The 21,165-nt window shown below is 55.1% G+C and overlaps 9 protein-coding genes across 9 annotated transcripts; 3 read left to right on the top strand and 6 right to left on the bottom strand.

Annotated features, from left to right (window-relative positions):
• Window positions 1–920: 920 nt before the first annotated feature.
• ASPZODRAFT_129654 (hypothetical protein) lies at window positions 921–6,232 on the bottom strand. The gene is made up of 3 exons (XM_022722322.1): window positions 5,542–6,232; window positions 1,775–5,471; window positions 921–1,707 (listed from the first exon to the last, which is right to left on the bottom strand). Exons 1-3 carry the CDS (start codon window positions 5,950–5,952, stop codon window positions 1,229–1,231), a joined length of 4,587 nt encoding a protein of 1,528 aa, XP_022583751.1. The 5' UTR covers window positions 5,953–6,232; the 3' UTR covers window positions 921–1,228.
• Window positions 6,233–6,262: 30 nt separating this feature from the next.
• ASPZODRAFT_140163 (hypothetical protein) lies at window positions 6,263–7,847 on the top strand (the record flags this gene model as incomplete). The annotated part of the gene is made up of 2 exons (XM_022724633.1): window positions 6,263–6,275; window positions 6,421–7,847. 2 exons carry the CDS (start codon window positions 6,263–6,265, stop codon window positions 7,845–7,847), a joined length of 1,440 nt encoding a protein of 479 aa, XP_022583750.1.
• A 609-nt stretch (window positions 7,848–8,456) lies between these two features.
• Window positions 8,457–11,981, bottom strand: ASPZODRAFT_140162 (hypothetical protein; the record flags this gene model as incomplete). Its single annotated transcript, XM_022724632.1, has 4 exons — window positions 8,457–11,480; window positions 11,558–11,701; window positions 11,771–11,797; window positions 11,865–11,981. The coding sequence occupies 4 exons, from the start codon at window positions 11,979–11,981 to the stop codon at window positions 8,457–8,459; spliced, it is 3,312 nt and encodes a 1,103-aa protein (XP_022583749.1).
• A 692-nt stretch (window positions 11,982–12,673) lies between these two features.
• On the top strand, window positions 12,674–13,510 carry ASPZODRAFT_60632 (hypothetical protein; the record flags this gene model as incomplete). Its single annotated transcript, XM_022728934.1, has 1 exon — window positions 12,674–13,510. One exon carries the CDS (start codon window positions 12,674–12,676, stop codon window positions 13,508–13,510), a length of 837 nt encoding a protein of 278 aa, XP_022583748.1.
• Window positions 13,511–13,892: 382 nt separating this feature from the next.
• On the bottom strand, window positions 13,893–14,252 carry ASPZODRAFT_61006 (hypothetical protein; the record flags this gene model as incomplete). The annotated part of the gene is made up of 2 exons (XM_022728955.1): window positions 13,893–14,074; window positions 14,141–14,252. 2 exons carry the CDS (start codon window positions 14,250–14,252, stop codon window positions 13,893–13,895), a joined length of 294 nt encoding a protein of 97 aa, XP_022583747.1.
• A 199-nt stretch (window positions 14,253–14,451) lies between these two features.
• ASPZODRAFT_150158 (hypothetical protein) lies at window positions 14,452–16,467 on the top strand (the record flags this gene model as incomplete). Its single annotated transcript, XM_022725585.1, has 3 exons — window positions 14,452–14,495; window positions 14,577–14,996; window positions 15,078–16,467. The coding sequence occupies 3 exons, from the start codon at window positions 14,452–14,454 to the stop codon at window positions 16,465–16,467; spliced, it is 1,854 nt and encodes a 617-aa protein (XP_022583746.1).
• Window positions 16,468–16,608: 141 nt separating this feature from the next.
• ASPZODRAFT_150157 (hypothetical protein) lies at window positions 16,609–18,578 on the bottom strand (the record flags this gene model as incomplete). The annotated part of the gene is made up of 5 exons (XM_022725584.1): window positions 16,609–16,652; window positions 16,863–17,219; window positions 17,283–18,082; window positions 18,148–18,378; window positions 18,436–18,578. The coding sequence occupies 5 exons, from the start codon at window positions 18,576–18,578 to the stop codon at window positions 16,609–16,611; spliced, it is 1,575 nt and encodes a 524-aa protein (XP_022583745.1).
• Window positions 18,579–18,633: 55 nt separating this feature from the next.
• ASPZODRAFT_129649 (hypothetical protein) lies at window positions 18,634–19,133 on the bottom strand. Its single transcript, XM_022722321.1, has one exon. It carries the CDS (start codon window positions 18,914–18,916, stop codon window positions 18,653–18,655), a length of 264 nt encoding a protein of 87 aa, XP_022583744.1. The 5' UTR covers window positions 18,917–19,133; the 3' UTR covers window positions 18,634–18,652.
• Window positions 18,889–20,554, bottom strand: ASPZODRAFT_1433369 (hypothetical protein). The gene is made up of 2 exons (XM_022724904.1): window positions 20,114–20,554; window positions 18,889–20,058 (listed from the first exon to the last, which is right to left on the bottom strand). Exons 1-2 carry the CDS (start codon window positions 20,421–20,423, stop codon window positions 19,109–19,111), a joined length of 1,260 nt encoding a protein of 419 aa, XP_022583743.1. The 5' UTR covers window positions 20,424–20,554; the 3' UTR covers window positions 18,889–19,108.
• Window positions 20,555–21,165: the final 611 nt, after the last annotated feature.

Below are 21,165 nucleotides of genomic sequence, written 5' to 3'. Positions count from 1 at the left end.
TGACCCTGCATCTGCCCAAGTTGTGGTGGAATGCGGAGCAGATCAGCCTGCTGCAGTTGCGGTTGCTCCAATGGAAGGCCGCTTCCCAACCCGTGGAGATGGGCCCAGGCGCTTACGCCAGCCCTCCTTTCTTCAATCTTCGGTTTGTTCTTTCGATATAAAGACTCCCTTCTCGTTCGTTTCCGCCTCTCAGGCTGACTGAAGATGTGCGAAATATTCCGCAAGTAGGCTGCTTTACTATGTCGCGCATCTGAGCCTGTTTCGTTCGATCCCGGTCATGCCTCCGTACGCAGCCCTGCCGACGCCCAAGGACGCGGCGGTGGCAGTCTTGCACCTCGTGTCGGTTTACGACCGTTGCTATGGGCTGCGTTATGCACCAGTATACTACGTCAGCTATCTGACCGAGGCAGTGAAGGTCTTGATCGCCGAGACTGCCAGCGACCCGCCATTCGTCATCCCTCTTTTCTCCCAGTACATACAATATATAAAGGGCCTGGCTGAACCGTATAAATCGCCGGTGGAGCATGCCTTGCTCAGCGTGCTGTCTTTGCTCCTGGCCCAAGAGACGGCAGTGAGGCTGCCTAACCACGTCTACCACGACCTCGCGGACGTGATTTCCCTCGAGCCCTTTGCGCAGTTATTCTCGGCATCCACCAACCCTGCCGATTTTACTGACTTCACCAGCACCAGCACCCTCGCGTTTAACTCGCACGTCTTCGCACAAACCGCGTCGAGTGTCGAGTTCAACGATTTATTCCGTGAGTGATACAACCACCACTGTCCTGACGGATCTCCATGCTCCTCGGTTGGGCCATAGGGGTTTCTAGAAGACGAGTTTGGGCCCTCTTTACCTCGTCGTTGCTATTGAAGAATATACGTATAGACGTGTTTGCCTCATTCTACAATGGTCTTACTCAGTATCACGTCGTTGAACTGTAAACCCACTCACTAACTACCTTAGGTACCCTTCTAATCCATAGGATCTTTTCTGACAATAGTGAATAGAATAGTAAATTGACCAAACTGACCCATGAGACCTCACCAAACCCAAGTCCACGCGAATTAAAAAGCAAAAAAGAGGAAGAACATTGATGGACACCAGAATGAAGATCCATCCCATTTAGAGTTGAACTGTGTACCGACCAACCCCCATGACTAAGAAAAGAAAAGGATTGCAACCAGATAGAAAACGAAGAGTAAGATTGAATTCTTGAGCCTTGATTTGGGGCTATAGTCCAGTAAGATCAACTGTGGGCGTTCTCGTCGTGTTGATGTTCGCCTGCTCTCTGTTCTTGAGCGGCGGGCGTCCACGCCGAGGCGTTGTGAGAGGCGGCGCCACCGCACTGGGATTCGCCTTGAGGGCTTCCTTGCGCTTACGCTGGGCGAGGTCTCCGCGTATTCCCTGAAGATACTTCTTGGCCTTCTCGACGAGCTCGCGTGGCTCGGGACTTTCCTTCAGCGCCTCCAGCATCCGTTGCACCTGTACGTCTTCCTTGAGGTGCGGGCAGGCTCGGCCCTGGCCCATGTGTGCAATGCCGCAAAGACCGCAATGCTCCACGCCTGCAAGTCTCAGGAGGCAAGAGCCGGGTGGATGATCGCCACCGCAGGCCAGGCAGGTGAGTTGGTCTACGTGGCCGTCGAGGGACATGGGGGTGGGTGGCTTGGGGTGTGGAAGCGGAAGAGGATCGACACGATGGAACGTACGCACTGTTATTCGTTATTGTTTTATTGACTTAGTCTTGTATAGCTGAAATCAGAATCACTATAGACATACCTTTTGGCTTTGCCGGTGACCGCAACAGGTCTTCCGGGTCTAGCTCTGGTGCATCCGACTCGGTTTCGGACTGGGGCGCCCCCCCGTCTGAATGGAATTCGGCATCACTGTCGGCTTCCCGGCGTGGCTTCACGGGCGACTCGTCCACCGCGTCTCCCTGGTCGTGGATGTTGTAGTCAATAGTCATGCGCTTCCGTTTACCTCGGCCAAAAGTCTCTGCGCGTCGCTTAGCATCCTCTGCGGCCGCGAGCTCACGCTCCTGCAGGATCTTCTCCCACACGGTGCTGTTCGGGGTATCTCTATCCATATCTGGGTCTTGCAGTCGGTCCTCAAAGGAGTTGTCATCATTGGCCCACACGCGAGCAAAGCTGAATTGGGTGTCTGCCGGTCCCTCGGGTGATGCGGCTTGCTCTGCCTGGCTCCTGTCGAGCAGTCTGTCAACGGATTCAGCATCATAGGTTACATCTCCCGAATCATCATCATCAAAAAGGGCTTGGGCGCCGTGGCGAAGGATGGATTCCAAATCCTGCCCGTCGTCGTCGTCGGCGTCCATGCGCTCGATCAGGACATGATCGAGGACCATCTTCTTCTTTCCAATCTGCATGATCTTCTCCTCGGCACTACCGCGAGTCATCAACTGGAAGACCAGAACCTTGTTTTTTTGTCCGATCCGATGCGCACGAGACAGCGCTTGCATGTCTTGGTGAGGGTTAAAGTCGGGGTCCATGATGATGACTGTGTCGGCAGTGGCCAGGTTGATGCCGACTCCGCCGGACCGCGTTGACAAGAGAAAAGCAAAGTAGGGAGACCCCTCTGCGTTGTATGCATCGATCTGCTTCTGTTTCTCAAGCGAGTTCATACGCCCATCGAGTCGGCGATGCATGAGGCCAAGACCATCTAGAAAGTCTTCAACGATGTCCAAGTTGTCCAGAAACTGGCTAAAAATGAGAACGCGATGTCCGCGCTGGTGAAGCTTGGGCAGCATCAGCTCAAGAAGTTTAAGTTTACCCGATGCTTCAACCAGGTGCTTATGAGATTCCTTGGTGTTGGCTGTGCGTTCCTCAATCGCCTGGCTGTACACAAAGGGATGGCATAAACACTTCCGTAGCTGCATCAAGATGTTATTGAGATTCTGCCGCTCATTCTGTTTTAACTGATCGTCATGTCGTTGGAAGATGGCCTTGATGAGTTCGGGGTTTTTTGCCAGAATTGACTTGTAAAGACGTTTCTGCAGAATAGACATGCTGACCGGGAGAATGACTTGAACCATCGGGGGGAGGAAAGTAAGCACTTGTGCCTTGGTTCGGCGCAGGAAAAACGGTCTAATCATATCATGCAACGCGGTAATGTTCTCCTTCGAAAGAGCCCCGTACTCTTGCTCGAGAGTCTCCGCATCCTTGGTGGGATCGCAGAACTGGAGGAGGTTGAGTAATTCCCGAATGTTGTTCTGTAGAGGGGTCCCCGTGAGGAGCACCTTATAAGGGAACTTCATCCTCGAGAGTGACTCGTATAGCTGACTTTTATCATTCTTCAGACGCTGGCCCTCATCGACGATCAGCCCTGCCCACGGGATCCTGGATAAGAGCTTCCTCGAAGACAGGTCGATCATGGTTTCGTACGACGTCACCACGATGTGACACCGCAAATCGCGAGTGCCGTTGGCAAACAATTCGTGGTCCTGGGCGAGCTGGCGTGCGTAAGCCGACCCATAATATGTCACAACACGCAGTGAGGGTGCCCATGACTTGATCTCACGCCTCCAGTTGGGGCATGTTGAGTTGGGAACCACCACCAGAAAGGGCCAACACTCGTGATCTTGGATCAGGGTAGACAGGAGACCGATGACTTGGATGGTCTTGCCGAGGCCCATCTCGTCAGCGAGGATCGCGTTCTGTTGCTTGTACCACATGTAATACAGCCAGTTTAGGCCGTCCTTCTGGTACTCCATGATAGTCCCGCCGGTCATGATGGACGGCTGAGATTCCTTGACCAGGGCCGACTTGAAATTTTTCCTTCGAGCTTCAGTTAGACGTTTCTGGAGAGCCTCCTTCTTAGGAACGTGGACAAGGTCGCGGGCGACCCAATCCTGATACGCCTTCATGAAATCAGCCCATCGCTCGGTGTCGGAGGGATCAGGAGGTGACTCCCAAGCCGACTCCTCGTACGGAAGGCCTTTGAACTTGACATAGGCCTCCTTCACTTTACTAGCATGTCTCAAGTGAGTATCTTCGAGCAATTCATCGCCGTCATCATCATTACTGTCGTCGGCATCATCGTCATTGTCGGATAGGTAGCGAACATCAAAGACAATGTCGACCCGGAGGAATTCCTCAGGGATAGCCTCTTCCGTGGTCATATGGGGAGTCAGATTCTTTGGCGATCTGAAGAAAGCCCGTCTCATATGCACACTTCCGATACCCCAGACCCAGGAACCAGGCATCCAGGTGGTGTGGAAGTAAGATTTGGTCTTCCATTTGATGAGGTATTCCTTGCGATCTTCTTTCATCGATTCAGCGGTAGTGTTCCGGGGGATATATTCGAGGCAGTCAACTGGCCGCCACGCAACCATAGCCTGAATCTCGCCAGGGGCAGTGGAACAGTCTTGACACTGCCAGGTACGTGAGTATTCCTGGAATCGGTGATCCGCAGAGTTCTCCGGCGAATCCATCTTGTCGCTCATTGGAGGCAGGTGCTCAAAATGAAAGGCCCTGTGGCAAGTTCCACATCGAAAGAGGATGTTTTCCAGATTGTTGACGCGGTCCATATCAACTGCAGTGATGGGATCTTTGCCACCGTTATTCTGGCGCAGTTGTTGCTCTTGTCGCGCCGTCACACGTTCCCTCAGAGGTTCGGCCATTGACCCTGGTTCCTTACACCCGGTGCAATAGCCCTGATGGGGACATACGGGGTCTTTGCTGCACGCAGAACCAACGCATCGACGGCATTGAAGTACGAAAGTTTCATCCCCGATCTTTGTGACGAGATGCTCTCGTGTGGTGCGCGGACCGAGACAGGCTTGGTGGTAGGCGCTCGTACATCCTTGACAGAATACTAAGGGTCCTTTAACATAGTCATCGCCGGCGATGGAGCACACTTCGCAGCTACCACAGTGGCGAGTTCTGAAGGTATCATCTACTGGAATTTTCCGAAAGACCTCCTTGGCTCCGACAAATCTTTCGCTTGATTGTGCCTCATTCTCAGAGATTTCGTCTTCAAGTCTCTCGCGCAAGTTATGTCGAAGAGATTTCCTCTTTCTTTTAGAATGACGAGATGCCCTTCTCTCGATGTTTTCCTCTTCCTCAGAGTCAGGCACTAAGATCGCGTATCTCTGGGAGCGTCTTTGTGCCTGTCGTGCGACTCTTTGCCTTAGGCCACGTCTTCTTGGTGCTGTCGTCTCGTACTTAATATCCCCATTGTCACTAGACATAGACCCGCCATCCTCGTCGCTGCTTAGGGTATCGAGATAGATCGAGTTTCGTTTGGTATTCCTAGCAACACGCCGCGTATTTCTCGCCTGAGGTCCCTGAGAATCTGACGATGATTCCTCGTCCAACAGCTGCAGCTGAGGCCGACTCACTCTGCGGCGCAGCCTCCTGCCTCCCGATATCTCTGTACCAGCGATTTCATCACTGGAGCTCTGGAAGTTCTCGAGTGCCCTTAGCCCATTATGAAGCGTCGTGAGGAAAGCGAGGGAGACCTAGTAGAGGAGACACATTAGAGAGATTGGTCAGATATAATCTACCGGGCTAGCTTGTCGCTATACATACCGTTTCTTCTTCCCCGCTCGCAAGCCTGACTTGGTAAAGCGTTTCGTCACTCGGGGTCCTTATCTCTCGAATGACGTGTCGCACAGTAAAATGACCGGGTAGAAAATGGTAGTCTTCTGGATTTGCAATTTTCGGGACCTCCACCGTCACCATTTTATTCCGTGAGTGCTCTGTTTCGGCAGGTGTCTCCTCCATAGTCTCTGCGTGGTTGGCGAAGCTCTGTCTGGGAACCTCCACGGGTCGATCCGAGCTCACCAAACCACTGACAGCAACACTCTGAGCCCTTTCTGCGTTAGTATGCCCTTGTTGCTCAATACCAGCGTTGAATTGGCTGAGGAGCTCTGCGACCAGGGCGTCTCCGTCGTCAGAGAGAGCCATGGGATCGTACCCATAAGGGCCGACGGAATCCATGGCCAACTGCCCCCTTCCCCTTTAATTCAAACAGAAATCTCTCGGAGCAGCTTCCCTTAGCACAGCTCGAAGTTGGGAAGCAAGCAGAAGCAAGCAAACCGCAGTGCTCGCCCCCTTCAACACCACCAGGCAGGCCCCCCATACACCAAGAGATAAAGAAAGACTGGCAGTAGGCCTGGCTAATGGAAGATCTAAGCCACCAAAACTCATAGATATGCATGAAACAGTGCACCCATCAGGGCGTCCCCTCCTCAGAGTAACACAGAGCTGCTAGAGAGATTACATGTAGTGCTCTGACAGCCCTCCCAAAATGTCCAGATGCAGTAAGTCGCGACGCGGGAAAACGCGCCCGGATGAATAGATGTTCCGTTCTCTTATCTTATCGCAGCAGAAATTATCAACACAGCAAAAAGAAGAAGGAGATAATTAACTGGAGAGAGCATTTATTGATCTCTATTCACTGCTTAGGTGCAAAGATGGCAGCCAGCATCTTGTTTCCGTCTCGCCAGCTGCTTGCCCATCTCGAGAAGGGCTCTAATCCCCTGAATTCTGTCCGGTATGCCTCCCTGACCTCCGCCATCAGCCGTGGTATTCGGCGATCACAGCCGCGGCCGTCATTTCGCCCGTCACGAAGGTCTGCGGCGGACGAGGACCGGCCGAAGCGTGAGCCCCGGCCTCAGACGGGCCGGAGCAGTGAGAGGGAGAAGAGATGGCCGAAGAAGGTGGACTTTGACGCTGCCGAGTTCGTGAAAAGCGGCCGCTTCGTGCCTGCCCGGAAAGAGAACCCCACGGCCAGCCCCGAGGCTGCTCACCGCAAGAAGCCATCGAAAGAGGCTCCGAGGCATCATAGAGCCACGGACACGATGCCGGAACGCATCAGGACGAACGTGCGAGTGCCGGAATCCATCCCCTACTCGAGCCCGGCGTCGGAGTTCATCTACGGGGCGAGTGCGATTGAAGCCGCGCTGCGGTGCGGCCGCCGGAAACTGTGGAAGCTATACCTATACCAAGCTGCGGACGAGGAGCTGGGCGCGGCCAAAGTGGCTCTACGGAAGCTGGCGCTCACCAAGAACATCCCCGTGAAGATGGTGTTTGCAGGCTGGGACCGGCTGCTGGATAAGATGAGCGCGGGCCGGCCGCACAACGGCTGCGTGCTAGAGGCCTCCCCTTTACCCTGCCAACCCGTACGGAGCTTCGCGGCTGTACCCTCGACGGACGAGAGTCATTTTTCAGTCGTGCTTGCCCCCCAGTCGCGCGAGGAGGCCGCCGTCAACGGGACGAACAGTCGGATCGCGATCGTGCGGCCCCAGTCTGCTTCTTCCCTGCCTCGCCCGCGCTACCCCTTTGCCTTGCTGCTGGACGGGGTGGTGGACCCGGGCAACGTGGGCGCCATCATCCGCTCAGCATACTATCTGGGCATCGACGCGGTGATCTTCGCTGGCCGAAACTCCGCGCCCCTCTCCCCCGTGACGATCAAGGCGTCCGCCGGCGCTGCCGAGAACATGACCCTGCTGCGCGTCTCCAACGAGGTGGCCTTCATCCAAGAGTCTCGCGCCCAGGGCTGGAAATTCTACGCCGCTGACGCCCCGCAGCAGGGCTCTGCCACCGTCGACCTCCTCCCCCTCTCCTCCGGTGCAGGCTCGGATTCGCAGCAGGACCTGCTTGCTCAGTCCCCGACAGTCCTCATGCTGGGCAGCGAGGGCACCGGCCTCTCCCACCATATCAAGTCTCACGCAGACGCCATCGTGAGCATTCCCGGCACCAGGCTCGCCTCGCCGCTAGGCGTCGACGCCGATCCCGCTCGAGTCGACAGTCTGAACGTCAGCGTTGCTGCCGCTTTGCTTATGGATAAATTCCTGGGCGGCCCTCTCCTCTCGCAAGTGCGCAGTAAATGAGTCCGTTCTCTTTTGTACCATAGTCCAATATTCCACATGAACCAATGTACAGTAGTTACTAGTATCTAATTCGAAACCCTTCTCTTCATTTTCTTACTTGGCATAAATACCGGCAGTGCTGCTATACTGGATATGCGCCATGAGAAATCTTCTTCGGAACTATGTATGCTACACCATCTACTCATTAGGCCTCATACTAATTCGATTCATTAGCGGTGATGGTAGTGTAAGTATATATGAACAAGCACAGCTCCAACAGTAATAGCATCTATTTCAGAAACGCCAGCCGACAACCTACCCTACCGGTCAAGAGGGAATAGAAAGCCTAAGAAAGGGAAAAAGGAAGCAAGCAAGCAAGTAAGATAGCAAGCAAGAAGAAAAAAGTCACTACTCAACTACCATCCATATCAAAATCTAGTCAAATCGTTTAAACTGCCTTCAGGTTCGATTCAATTTGACACAGTTTTTCTTGCTGGCAGACTGTTTTTTTTTTACTTCTTTCGACTCTTCGATTTCGACGGTGCATTGGATGACACGCTGGCTGCTCTCGAGGCCGACGAGGACACTTTGCCTCCCTTGACGGCTTTTAACGGCTTGTTCTGCAAGTAGTTAGTGGGCCTTTTTCTTTCTTCCTTCTCTTTTGGACGGGATAATTGAACAACTAACACTTGCCACGGTCCCATTCTTGCTCTTCTTCTTTGCGGGAGCGCCGACTTCTTCGTTCTCGGCGTCTTCCTCGTCACGGTCCCGACCACGTCCCTTGCCAGCTTCACCGTTTGGCTTCCCATCGGTCTCGAATTCCTTCGCCACAGTGTTGAGCAGGGTGGTGCAGCGACGTCCAATCTCCACGGGCGTCCGGCTGAGGAAGAACCAGTCGAAGCGGAAAAGCGGCGATTCTCGGATCTCGTCGCGGATCTTCTCATAGAGGCCCTCCCCATCGACGCCATACTTGTCAAGCATCACAAGCAGAAACCGGTCCTCTTCCTCCGTGTACACTTTCTTGTTCGTTGTGGAGACGGTGTAGTTGATCTTGAGCTGCTGCAGAGGGACACGGTACATTCCCATCTTCTTGCGAAGCATCTTGCGCTGGTGGCTCATCTTGCGGACCTTCTCCTCTCCCTGTTCGACCACGCGAATGTACTTGGGGTAGTCCTGGATCTCCGTGTAGCGTTTCCAGAAGACCTCGGCATATTCTTCAACCTCCTCGGGGTCCTTGCTGTCGACCTCGGTGGCGATACCGGCGTAGTCGGTGCGTCCGAACTTGGCCGAGCCGTTGATGAACTGCTGGAAATCTCGGCGGTTCCAAGTTGAGAAACCTTCCTCCGACATCTTGGCCTTCTCTGCCTGCTCTTGTTCAGTGAGGGGAACAGCATTGTCAATCTCTTGCTGCTCCAGGTCCCTTTCCGCCTCACGCTCGCTGAGCTCTTCCTCGGGCCCATCGGGAAGCTGTGCCTTGTAGCCGATCTCCTTGTGGAAATAGGCGGTTTCCTTCTCCTGTAGTTCCTGGAGACCAGGCGGGAAGAACTGCCAGTCATGAATGGCGATCTGCTTCGGTGCCCGGGGAACTTTGGGCTTCGCCTCTGCGGTCCTACCACCGGTAGCCAGCGCTTGGCGGTAATATTTGTCGATGGAGTAGAACTGTTCCTTGCGCTCACGTTTGGCCGGGTTGATCCAGGTCATCCCGATATCCTTCTTGCGGTCGGTGAAATCCTGACCGTTCCACTCGTAGGCATTTTCAGAGCTGAACTTTTGGAGATCGTCAATGCCTAAGCTCTCATACTTCTTGTTGAGTTCCGAAGTACGCTCCTCGCCCTTACGCATGATCGCATCAAAGTCGTCCTCGGTGAATTCGCTCCCAGCTGCCAGGCCGCTAGGCGTGGCTTTGGTATTGAAGACGTTGGCGGCACCGTGTTGAATCATGCCGAGCAATTCATCCTTGGATGCGGCGTTCTTATTCTGCTGCTGAGCGCGTCCCTGCTGAATGACAAGCTGGTCCAATCGAAGTTTCTGCGCGGCACGTTCCAGCACCTTCTCCTCGATTGCATTCTCCGTCACAAACCGGAACACCACAACCTGTTTGGTCTGGCCAATCCGATGCGCGCGGTCCATCGCCTGAAGATCGGCCTGAGGATTCCAATCGCTGTCGTATAGGACAACGATATCGGCGGAGGTCAAGTTGATACCCAGACCTCCTGCTCGGGTGGTAAGCAGGAAGATGAACTTTTCTGAGCCTGGCTTGTTGTATTCATCGATAGAAGCGATACGGTCTTCGTGAGCCGTGGTACCGTCAATGCGGCAATACTTGTATTCACGGAAGACACAGTAATCCTCAAGGATGTCAAGCACACGGCTCATTTGGGAGAAAATCAACACCCGGCTGCCCTGTCTCTTCATACGGGTCAGGAGCTTGTCCAGGATGGCCATCTTGCCGGCGTTGAAGATAAGATGTTCATCGGTGGTATATGGAGGGCCCGGTTCGGCTCCTTCGAAAAGATAAGGGTGGTTGCAGCACTTTCGAAGCTGCATGACAATGTTGAGAAGACGGGTCTTGGACTCGCGCTTTCCGGCAGCTCCGTTGACGGCATCGATATCTTTCTCGAGAATCCTCTGGTACCACTTGACCTGCATCTCGGACAGGGGAACATACAGGTTGATTTCCTTCTTTGGCAGCAGACTCTTCTCCACATCGCTCTTCACACGACGGAGGAGGAACGGCCGCAGGACGCGATGCAGCTGTTGGACGACCGTATCCTGATCGGCATCCTGGCCGGAGAACCATTGGTCGAAGGCCTCTGAATCACCAAAGACGTCGGGGAGCAGGAAGTTCAAGAGTGCCCAGAGCTCATGCAGGTTGTTCTGGAGGGGGGTGCCAGTGATGAGCAAGCGGTTACGAGAGTGGAACAAGCGGATGATCTGGGCCAGAGACGACTCCTCGTTCTTGATCCGATGGGCTTCGTCGATGACGATATATTCCCAGGCGAACTTCTTCAGATGGGACTTTTCACGCAGGATCATTTCGTAGCTGGTGATGCAGACATCGAAATCTTCCGAGAGTAGTCTCTCATTGATCAACCGATTGCGCTCCTCTTTGTCGCCCTGGAGGACGAGCACGTTCACTTCGGGTGTCCATTTCTGGAATTCGCGCTTCCAATTGTCGAGCGTAGACTTGGGAACCGCGACAAGGTGGGGTCCAGTGATATCACATAGGTGGCGTAGGTACCCGAGAAACGAAATGGTCTGTAGAGTCTTGCCCAGGCCCATTTCATCTGCAAGAATACCAGAGATACCATTTTCGTGGAGCGAGACCAGCCAGTTTAAGCCTGCAACCTGGTAGTCACGCATCTCTCCTTGGATGTACGAAGGCGATTCTCTGAAGACCGTGTTTGTTTCGCCGCCGTGACGCTCGTCTCGAAGCAACTCAGCATCCTCTTCCTGTTCCGTCCTGCGCCGCCGATCGCCGCTGGCGCCGCCAGTACGTGAGGTGCCTTTCTTCACCTTGGCCTCCTCGGCGTTTTGCCGATCGATCTCGGCCATGATCTCCTTGATCCTGGGATTCGGGTTCGTTTCAATGAAATGACGGAAGAGATCAGTCAACCCAAGCAGGTAGCGGAACCGGCGGATGGAGTCATCCTCCTACGAGTAACACGTGGTTAGCAAAAAGCTTGGAAGAGCTTGCATCCTCGCCAAAAAGGAGGGACCACCCGACATACCTTGGATTCGTCGAGACGGCCATGTTTTTTGCCCAGAATACTTTTCCTCAGCTGAAAAGCTTCAGATCTCCGCCTGCGTCCATCGACGGGAGCTATGTCGCCTGCAACACTGCTTGCGGTCGTATTGGGATTCGTGTCGGAGTCCTACCAAGTCCAGTCATTAGCTATGCGGTCGGTCACACAACTTTGGCACCTCTCAATGAGCCGTCTTACAGTGTAATCAGGAGTGTCATGATATCCCTGGATCCAAGTAAATCAGTCAGTGGTTGGTGTAATTCATATACCACGCCAAACCTGCAAGACCTACCGACATGGGTGCGTCTACCGGCACAGACGTGACGGGCTCTTCATTGGCATCTGTCATCGGCGTGTCGGCCTGCGAGGGCGTGTCGGAGTGAGGCACAAACGACTGCATGGGCGCCATCCGCGTGTGCTGCGCACCGCCGTATGTTGATACCGGTGTACAGCAGGTCAAACCACTCGAAAACTCAAGCTACAACGCTCACAAGCTCCAGCACGGAAACACCAGACGCGTAGCCTTCCTTTTTCCGATGGACTGGAAGATGGGGGGGGGTGAAATCGATGGGTGCTGCGTGGCCAACCGAGTGTCCTGAGGAGGAGCAGGACCGACAGGCGCGCCCCGGGATGGCAAATGGAATTTCGTCGCAAGTGGAAGCCCAGGCGCGCAGGCGGCGGCGCGCGCTGATTGGGCGGGGGGCGCGAGTCAGGTGAGCTGAGTCAGCACGGGACGGAAGAGCAGTTTCTCCGCGGGTGGAGCCTGTTTGGGCGATTTTGGGCGATTTTGGGCGATTTTTGGCGGCAGAAATCTTGACTAGCAACGAGTCACTACGGAATTAGTGCCCCTCCCTGGTCTTTGTGTACAGTGGCTGTTGCATGATCGAGTGTCTTTGGCGGTTGAAGAGGCAGCTTATTCACTAGCCTGGCAGCGAGAGAGTCCCTGGCTGTGTCCTACTTCGCAGCAACCCAGTCTCCTTTCTTTTATTTGTGGTGAGAGCCATATCCGAGCACGGCCCACCTTCCCACCTCGACCAGCAGCGGCAGCATACAGGCTTTTTTTGCAGCACACGAACGAAGCACCGTTTTCTTATCTATACCATGGATTCCATGCGCTCGCTGAATACGTCGCTTCCCAGCTCGACTCCCCGGCCGCAGCCTCCGGAGCAGCTGCTGCAGGCGTTCAAGACGGCGGCGCTGTCCGTCACCAACCTGTACAAGAATGCGGTGTGTGAACAGGCTCAGGCTCGACAGGCAGGATATCAGGAGGCCATTGAGGACCTATTGACCTTCCTGGATCGGGAGAATCTGGGGCTCGGTGATGGGGAGGGGTGGCGAGTCCGACAGTGGGCGACGGAGCGAAGCGATGGCACGGCTCCGGCCAGCGATGACGACGAACAACAGCGAGGAGAGATGGACAAGCGGGCTAGGAGCACCTCGCCGGCTGCCACACGCAAGGTAAAGCCGGAGCCCGAGACCGTTCGCCAGCCGTCTCGATCGAGGTCGCCTGTTCGCCACGAGTCGACCGGTACCCAATCGTCCCCCCCTCCGCCGCAGACCACCACCACCACCACCACCACCACCACCATCACCAACGAGACCGCGAACCCGTTTTCGAGCACCGCCATCTTTACCTTTTCCGCCGGACCGACGATGCCCCAATATCCAGAGCAAGATACCGACATGCAGCCGTCAGATACCTCGGCCAACCTCTCTCAGGACGATACCGTCAGCGTCTCGCTTCTACCTCGCAACGCCCGGGCACAACATCGCCATGGCAACCTCTCTCGGTCAAGCCCGCGGGCTGCGACTCGTGAGCCCCCCTCGGTCGGGCTTGGCTCCAAGCGAAAGATGCCCTTCCCAGATTTCTTCGACCTGTCCGGGTTAGGGAACGGGCGGGATATGTTCGGCGGCCCCAAACGCGGCCGGTTCACCTAGCCAAGGACTTTTCTTTTGATGATGATCTGATGAACCCATTATCCTTCTTGTTTCGCAGCGCTTAGACGGACGGCTGCGGAACTTCCTTGTCTTACTGGTTCCGGTGCATCGATGGGAGTCTTGCTTTCAGCCTGGCATTTTATAGATAGACATATTCTTACTCTTATGCTCATTTTTTTTTTTGTTTTTGTTTTTTTCCCTTTTCTTCATATCATGTTATCTTCTCTTCTTGTCCCTTTCTATTTTACAATATTTTGAATTCGAGGATATCGGAGATGGCGATACCCAGGATTGCTGTTACCGTATAAATATACCACTACTCCATCTTTCAGCCGTTCCCTCTCCGTCTCCCCCCAAGCTACTGGCGTAGGCAGCCAGGGTATCAGTTGAAAGCCCGCCAGATCCCCATTCCCACCAAGGTAGCCGATATCGTGGCGATCCCCAACTGTCGTGACCCCATCTTGTACTTGGTCGCGCTTTGCATGATCGTCTTCTCTTGCGCGCGGAGATTGCGCATGCCTGTATAATAGCTGTAGACCCCCAACCCAATAAACGCGGCAGAGCCTATTCTTCGTGTTAACCCACTAGATATAGATACCTATATATCGTTCTCAATAATGGTTTACTTACCAGTCACCCTACACGAGAGGCAGTCCTCGAACTTGTCTTCCGCCAGCGCACGCTTGGCATCCTGGGCCTGGATGTTCCAGGTTCCATCTCTGTCATCTTTCGAAGGAGCCATTTCGAATCTTAACCATGGGCCTTGTAGCAAACCCCAGCTCGTTCCGAGAGAATCAACCTCGTCAGTGTTGAATCGTGAGCAAAGAAAGCACCTGATTGTTCCGAGGCGGAGACCGGCGGCAGAAATTATTATGGGCTTCCTCCGATATGGGCGAGGCCAGGCTTCATCGTCATCACACCGGACCCTGGAAGCCAGCATCATGAGCAGCGAGGTTGATGCTCTCTACATCTATGATGAGTATAGGTATGGTTCTTTTGCCTTTTTTTGCTTTTTTTTTCTCTGTTTATTTTTGTTTCCGTTCAAGCTGACAGCTGACAAAACCAGTGCCCCCATTGTAGAGCATGTGTACCGCTCACGGCCGCCCTCCGCGGCCTCGATATTACCCCTCTATAAGGCCCATCCGGCCCCGAGACCGTCCCTGGTATATCTTCCCAACGCGGCGCCACCGGTGACGGTGTTCTCGATCACGCACTCGAATCTACTGTTTCTCGCCGTGTCCGAGGTGGAGGCCGAGCCGCTGCTCGTGCTCGAGTTCCTACATCGCGTGATTGACGTGCTGGAGGAGTTTGTCGGGGCGCCCCTGCTCGCCTCCAAGCTGCAGTCGAGCTACGATGTGGTTGCGCAGCTGCTCAACGAGATGTGCGATGCGGGCATCGTATGCAACACGGAGCTGAATGCGTTACAGGAGGTTGTCGAGGTCGAGGGATGGATGGGGAAGCTGCTTGGCGGGGTGACACTGCCGGGGTGAGTAAACAGTCAACAAACACCATGTGAAGTACACTTGGGCAGAAAGTGATCAAGAACCGATGGAAACTAATAGTGTAGTGCCACCACGCCTAATTTAGGATCGAATAACCCCCTCAAGCAACAATTGGCGGCGGCCAGCCTCGCGCAAGGGCCCGCCATCCCCTGGAGACGGCCGAACGTGCGGCACACGTCGAACGAGCTCTACGTGGACATTGTCGAATCCCTCTCGGTCGTCATGGCCCCCTCCGGGCGAGTGCTGTCGGCCCTCGTATCTGGGACGATAGCCTTCACGGCCAAGATATCCGGCATCCCGGATCTGCTGCTCTCGCTGACTGCGCCGGGCGGCCAACAAGCAATTGCTCGCAAGATCGACCTGCCGGTCTTCCACCCGTGCGTGAGACTTGCACGGTGGCGGGAGCAGCCGGGAGAGCTGAGCTTTGTGCCGCCGGATGGACGCTTCATCCTAGCGGGATATGAAGTTGACCTTCTCCCCATGGACCCCAGCCTGGACCGCCCGCCGAGCCATATGGAAAAGATCTTCCTCCCCGCAATCGTCGATATTCGAAAATCACTAGGCCCGAATCATTCCGAGTTTGAAGTGCGACTCACCCTCAACACCAACTTTCCGGGCTTCCCGCCCGCCGCTTCGCGACCCAGCGCCGGACGGAACGGGTCGGGGACCTCGACCCCGTCCTTCCTCGCAGGAGGAAGCGGCGGCGGTGGCGGCGGCGGCGGCGGAAACTCCTCCTCTCCCGTCTTGGAGGAGGTCGTTGTCACGATCCCCATCTCCAAGTCTGTCCGCAGCATCACCGCCATGCAGGCGAGTCGGGGCGAACCGCAGTTCTCCCCCGGCAGCGATGTTCTCGAATGGCGCGTCCCCACCAAGGATGCCGGCACGATTTCCGGCACCGCAACCCTCCGCTGCACCGTCGCCGGATACCAGTCTGTAGACGAGGGATTCGACGACCCGGCGGAGACGGAAGACGTCGAAGCCAACGCCAACCTACTCCAGGGCTACTACGAAGCCCCGACCTCGTACCAGACCAGCGGGTCAGCGAAGGATTCGTCAAGTCGCAAACGCAAGACCAAGAAGAAGAAAACCAAAAAGTCTCGCTCCACCGCTGCTACTACTTCCACCATTCCCGATACGCCTGACGAACCGTCGGATCCCTCGAAACCGCAAAGCCCTGTCCCGACGCCACCGCTGCAACAACAACAACAACATCCTGCTTCCTCGAGCATCTTCCACCCGCCCGCACGCAAGACCAAGGCCCAGCTATACGCCAGCCTAATGCCCAACTCTGCGGCAGTCTCGTTCTCCGTGCGCGGGTGGCTCCCCTCCGGCATCCGCGTGGACAGTCTAAATCTAGATCCACGGCGGAGTCGCGGGCTAGGCGAGGGTGTCAAGCCGTACAAGGGAGTCAAATATCTGTGTGTGAGTCGGAGGGGGGTCGAACGGCGGTGTTAGTAGTAAAGGATAGCCATGATAATGACAGCTCTACAGAGTAGACAATGCCAAGTTCTAGCAAAATCAATCAACCTAGATCCTAGACTAGATCCTAGACTATACTGATAAATAACCAATTAAACCCAAGACAAGGTATCCCTATCACAGCTTCGACCGTTGAAAGTACCGTAGCACGACGTATAGAACTAAAGCACGTAAGCGACAGGCATTATGAGACCGTTTACGAAGGTAAAAGTCAGATGGAATCTGCTACATTGCTATCCAACTAGAATCACTCCGCACCCACATCTCAAAAACTACAGTGAATATGACCAGGCGAGAGGGCTAAACAACCAAACGGAGGGAACTGAAAAAAAAAAAAAGGAATAAAAAGACAGAACGGAAGAATCACTCACCAAGGAGAATAGAGGCACGGCCTGCGCCCGACGCGACAGTCCCGCCGCCAAGGGTAAGCAGAGAACGCAACCAGCCAAGACGCAACCTGTTACCGTGGCGATCAAAGTCCGGGCGCAGGGTACTCATCAGACGAAACTTTTCCAGCTTGCCCGCGTAGGGTGGGTAGCGGATGGCAAGCAGCGACTCGACCCAGCCGGGACTGGTGGTGACGGGGCGGCGGTGGACGAAGGCGTCGAAGCTGGCGCGGCCGCGGTAGGCGCCTGTGCCACTCTCGCCGACGCCACCAAAGGGCAGGGTTGGGATGTGCAGGGCGGCGTCGTTGACGGCGACGCCGCCGGAGCGGGTGGTATTTAGAACTATACAGTCAGCACTCCCAACTTCACTATAAAGCACAGGCTAGGGAAGGGGGGAAGGGGTACTTCTTGCTATTTCGGCTTTGGTGCCGAAAGGATAGATACCCAGGGGCGTGCTCTGGATGGTATTTGCGGTGTGGATGGCTTGCTCGAGATCGTCGACGGGGAGGATGGTCAGAATGGGGCCAAAGGTTTCGTCGACGATGAGCGGGTCATCGGGGGAATCGACCAGGACGAGGGTTGGCTCGATGAAGCGGTCGGACTCGTCCATGGAGCCGCCCATGAGGATCTTGCCTCTGGTACAATCGATCTGGGCCTTGATGCGGCGGAAGGAAGCCTGGTTGATGATGCGGCCGTAGTCCGGAGACGCCTTGGCGCCGAGGGGGAAGTACTCGGCGTAGGCCCTTTTGAACTCGTCGACCACGAGCGGGAGGATCTGACGGTCGACCAGCAGGTAGTTCTGCGACGTGCACACCTGGCCTGCGTTGATCATCTTGGCCCATAGCATGCGGCGCGCGACTAGTCGCGGGTCAGCGTTCTTGGTCACGATGGCCGGGTTGATGCCTCCCAGCTCCAGGACGACGGGCGTCAGGTGTGGTGCGGCCGCCTTTGCGACGATCCGGCCGACGTTGACACTCCCCGTGAAGAAGATCTTGTCCCACTTCTCGGCCAGCAGGGCTTGGGTTTCGGGGATGCCGCCCTGCACGACGGTGTAGCACGACGGGTCGAGCGCCGCCTCGATGATCTTCTGCATGACCGCCGCGCAATGAGGCGCACTTTCACTGGGCTTGAGCACGACCGTGTTGCCCGCCGCAATGGCACCGATCAACGGGCCGAGAGTCAGCTGGAAGGGGTAGTTGAACGGTCTAAGCTATCAGTTCGTCCGTATACAAGAATACCTAGGGGCGTGTAGACTCTAAGAGTAACCCACCCAATGATCAACACACAACCAAACGGATCCTTGCGGATCTTCGGGTTCATAAACTTGAACGTCAGACTGATATCCGGCGCCTTCTCGTCCTTCATCCATTTCTCCAGGTTCTTCGTGACGAAGACAATGTCGTTTTCGACCCAGCCGATCTCGCCACTGTATATCTCGAACGCGGGCCGGCCTAGGTCGCGGTTCTCTGCTTCGGCGATCTCTTTCTCATGATCTTTGACTCTGAAAAGTCAGGCATCCCTCCATTAATAATAGCAATAATAGATTATAATCACTCACGCCCAATACAGCTTGCGAAGCTGGACCAGCCGGAACTCCACCTCACGCGTTTTGTGCTGGGCAAAAGTCTCGCGCACCGTGGCCACACGCGCCGAAATCTCCTCCACGGGGGTATACTGTAGCTGGAAGGGATTGCTGGCCATTATAATTATCACGGTAATCTTCCACCAGCTGATAAGTGATACGTTTGGAGCTGCCTCTCTCGGTTTGCGTTCGTTCAAGGATCCGTCGTAGGCAGCGACGTCATTCCAGCTTCGAGCGTTCGAAGATCAGCAAGAGACAGACAGATAGGATACAGAGCGATCGAGATCCAAAATAAACAGAGAGTAGAAAGTAACTTACCTTTTGGATGAAAAGAAGAGACTCCCTCTGGACAAGGAGGGGGCGTTGTTTCGGCTCTCCTGAACTGCCGGGGTTGAGGGGAAATTGCGCCAGACCACGGATCGTCTTTGAGCACATGCAATGCTCCTCGGTTCGACATTGTGCAACCTGACAGGTAACACTGGAAATTAATCTGAAGAGAGGTGAAGAAAGGTGAAGTGATGAAGCTGAGATATAGCCATTAAGGTCTTACCGTACTGGTCTACTTGTACTCCCTACAGTCTGGCCAGTCAGATACGCTATGTATAATTAAGAAATGGGAGAATGAGAATATGAATATGAGAATGAGAAACTATTTAAACTGCTCTTCGGTAACACCATTGCCCATGGCAGCGGTACTGCTGACCCCCCCCGTAACCATCTTCAACAGACCGTCGACGTAATTGGCACCGCTCCATTTCTGGTGGGTGACGACGTCGACGCCCTGGTCCATCTCCGGTTCCTGGACGAGTTCGCCGTACGCGCGCATGCCGTGCGACGCATACGCCCTCGCAAAGGTGTCGGAGATGAGCGCGGTGGTGTGTAGACCGGCGAGGGTGATGAACTGCCAGCAGTAACCCAACTGACCTAACCGGTGGATATATGTTTCCTGCTCGTCGCGCGGCATGGCTTTCTTCCAGTTGAACGAGGGGGAAAGGTTATACGCCAGCTTCTGCTGGGGCCAGACGGCGTGGACGCCCTGAGCGAACTCGCGGGCCTGCGCGTAGTCCGGCAGCTTGCTTTCCATCCAGATCAGGTCTGCAAAGGGGGCATACGCCACCGCGCGGTTGACGGCACATTGCGTCCCGCCCTGGTACCGATAGTATCCCTCTCGTGTGCGTGGGGAGTCCCAGTCCCAGTAGATGTCGAGGCCCGTGAGCTGTTTCGCCAGCGCGCGTGCCTCGCCGTTACTCTTGCCCCGGATATCACGCTGGAAGCGGGCGGCCAGAGCAGCCGCCTTGTCGGCTTCGGCTTGTTGGTGTCTGGCGCCGGCGGCGCCGGCGGCGTGCTGCTGCATGATGGTGTCGACGACTGCCTCGCTGAACAGCTTCAGACCGGCGCGGCGGGTCCACTCGTCTTCGATGGCCTGGAGCTCGGCCCCGTGCTTGCCGGCCTGTTCTGCGGCAACCATCAGCTCGTTCAACGGCTGGATCGATGGGTTCGTGCTCCCGATGATGAACGCGTGGTCGCGGTGGTCGATGGTCGAGGTGAGCAGCGTTGCGGCTTCGGAGTCTGTTCGCGCAATAGCCAGAAGATCGGTTCCTGATCCCATTAGCTATGAAAAACATTACACTTGAATGTATTAAAAAGAGTGTACCCATTATGTCTGCCTGCGCACGAATGGCAACAAGACGGTTGATGTGCTCGCTGATAGGCACCAACACCTTGCCCGCCATATGGCCACATTTCTTCGTCCCCGGCGCCTGGTCCTCGATATGGATGCCCGCAGCTCCCCTCTCAACAAACAGCTTGGTCAGTTTCATGACGGCCGTGAGACCGCCGTGGCCTGTGTCTGCGTCGGCGATGATCGGCCGCAGGTAGTCGACGTTGGCGACTTTGTGTCGCTGGTCTCGCGGGGTGGAGAGACGCTCTTCGCGCTGTTTGCGGTCGTGGAACAGCTGGGCCATGAACAGCTGGTTCACCTTGTTGGGGACGGTGTTCTACGAATCAAGACGATTAGTAGATGCTCTTGATAGCCAGTCTTGATGGATCGGAAGGGTGCCGTACCATCGGGTAATCCGCGAGGTCTGGCGAAGGCTCATCCGTCGACGACGCCGTCGACGAACTCTGCCAGCCAGAGACGTACACCGTGTCGAGGTATTTGGCCATCTGGGTGAGCATGGTCGGTTCGAGACAGCCATATGTGAAGCTTGCTTTTTGAGTCTAACAATTAGCTGGGGAAGGGAGAATGAGGGAGAAGGCAATACTGTAAAGTTTTGCTCCAGAATCGTCCACAGCTTCTTGCTCTGCGTGTTGGAAGGATACTCGATGGCCAGATTGCCTCGCTTGGCCACAATCTGTTCGGCTGTATAAGGCCGACGAGTGTATCGCCAGCGCGAGTCCTGCCACCAGGTCTTGACAGCCTGCACTTCGCTCTGGTATTTAGTATCTTCGTCCATCTTGAAGTCTGTAACGATGATATTTGATATGATTATCTGGTTATGACTATCTGATGCTAGTACGATATATATAGATTATAGAGTATAGAGTATACAATACAGTCATAGCTCGGCCCAGCGGGAAATGCAGGGCCGCGGTGATTCACATCTGGAGTCAAAGTATACCTGAACCAGATAGAAGCATCTTATTTGCTACGCCTTCGTTTGCTACCGATGTTCCAGCCGAAAGACGGAGCAAGGAGAGTTTCGG

Source organism: Penicilliopsis zonata, assembly GCF_001890105.1.
Source record: "Penicilliopsis zonata CBS 506.65 unplaced genomic scaffold ASPZOscaffold_3, whole genome shotgun sequence".
Classification (NCBI taxonomy): domain Eukaryota; kingdom Fungi; phylum Ascomycota; class Eurotiomycetes; order Eurotiales; family Aspergillaceae; genus Penicilliopsis; species Penicilliopsis zonata.
The sequence above is the reverse complement of the archived record's forward strand: the minus strand, read 5'-3'. Positions and strand labels throughout refer to the sequence as shown.

What these genes read in the sequence shown, in the direction of transcription:
- ASPZODRAFT_129654 (XM_022722322.1), bottom strand. Translation starts at nt 5,952, where the DNA reads ATGGATTCCGTCGGCCCTTATGGGTACGATCCCATGGCTCTCTCTGAC. An exon ending in CGAGCGGGGAAGAAGAAACG is followed by an intron (nt 5,472 to 5,541) that starts GTATGTATAGCG and finishes CTCCTCTACTAG; the next exon opens with GTCTCCCTCGCTTTCCTCAC. An exon ending in GTCACCGGCAAAGCCAAAAG is followed by an intron (nt 1,708 to 1,774) that starts GTATGTCTATAG and finishes AACGAATAACAG; the next exon opens with TGCGTACGTTCCATCGTGTC.
- ASPZODRAFT_129649 (XM_022722321.1), bottom strand. Translation starts at nt 18,916, where the DNA reads ATGTCGAACCGAGGAGCATTGCATGTGCTCAAAGACGATCCGTGGTCT.
- ASPZODRAFT_1433369 (XM_022724904.1), bottom strand. Translation starts at nt 20,423, where the DNA reads ATGGCCCAGCTGTTCCACGACCGCAAACAGCGCGAAGAGCGTCTCTCC. An exon ending in TGCGCAGGCAGACATAATGG is followed by an intron (nt 20,059 to 20,113) that starts GTACACTCTTTT and finishes TAATGGGATCAG; the next exon opens with GAACCGATCTTCTGGCTATT.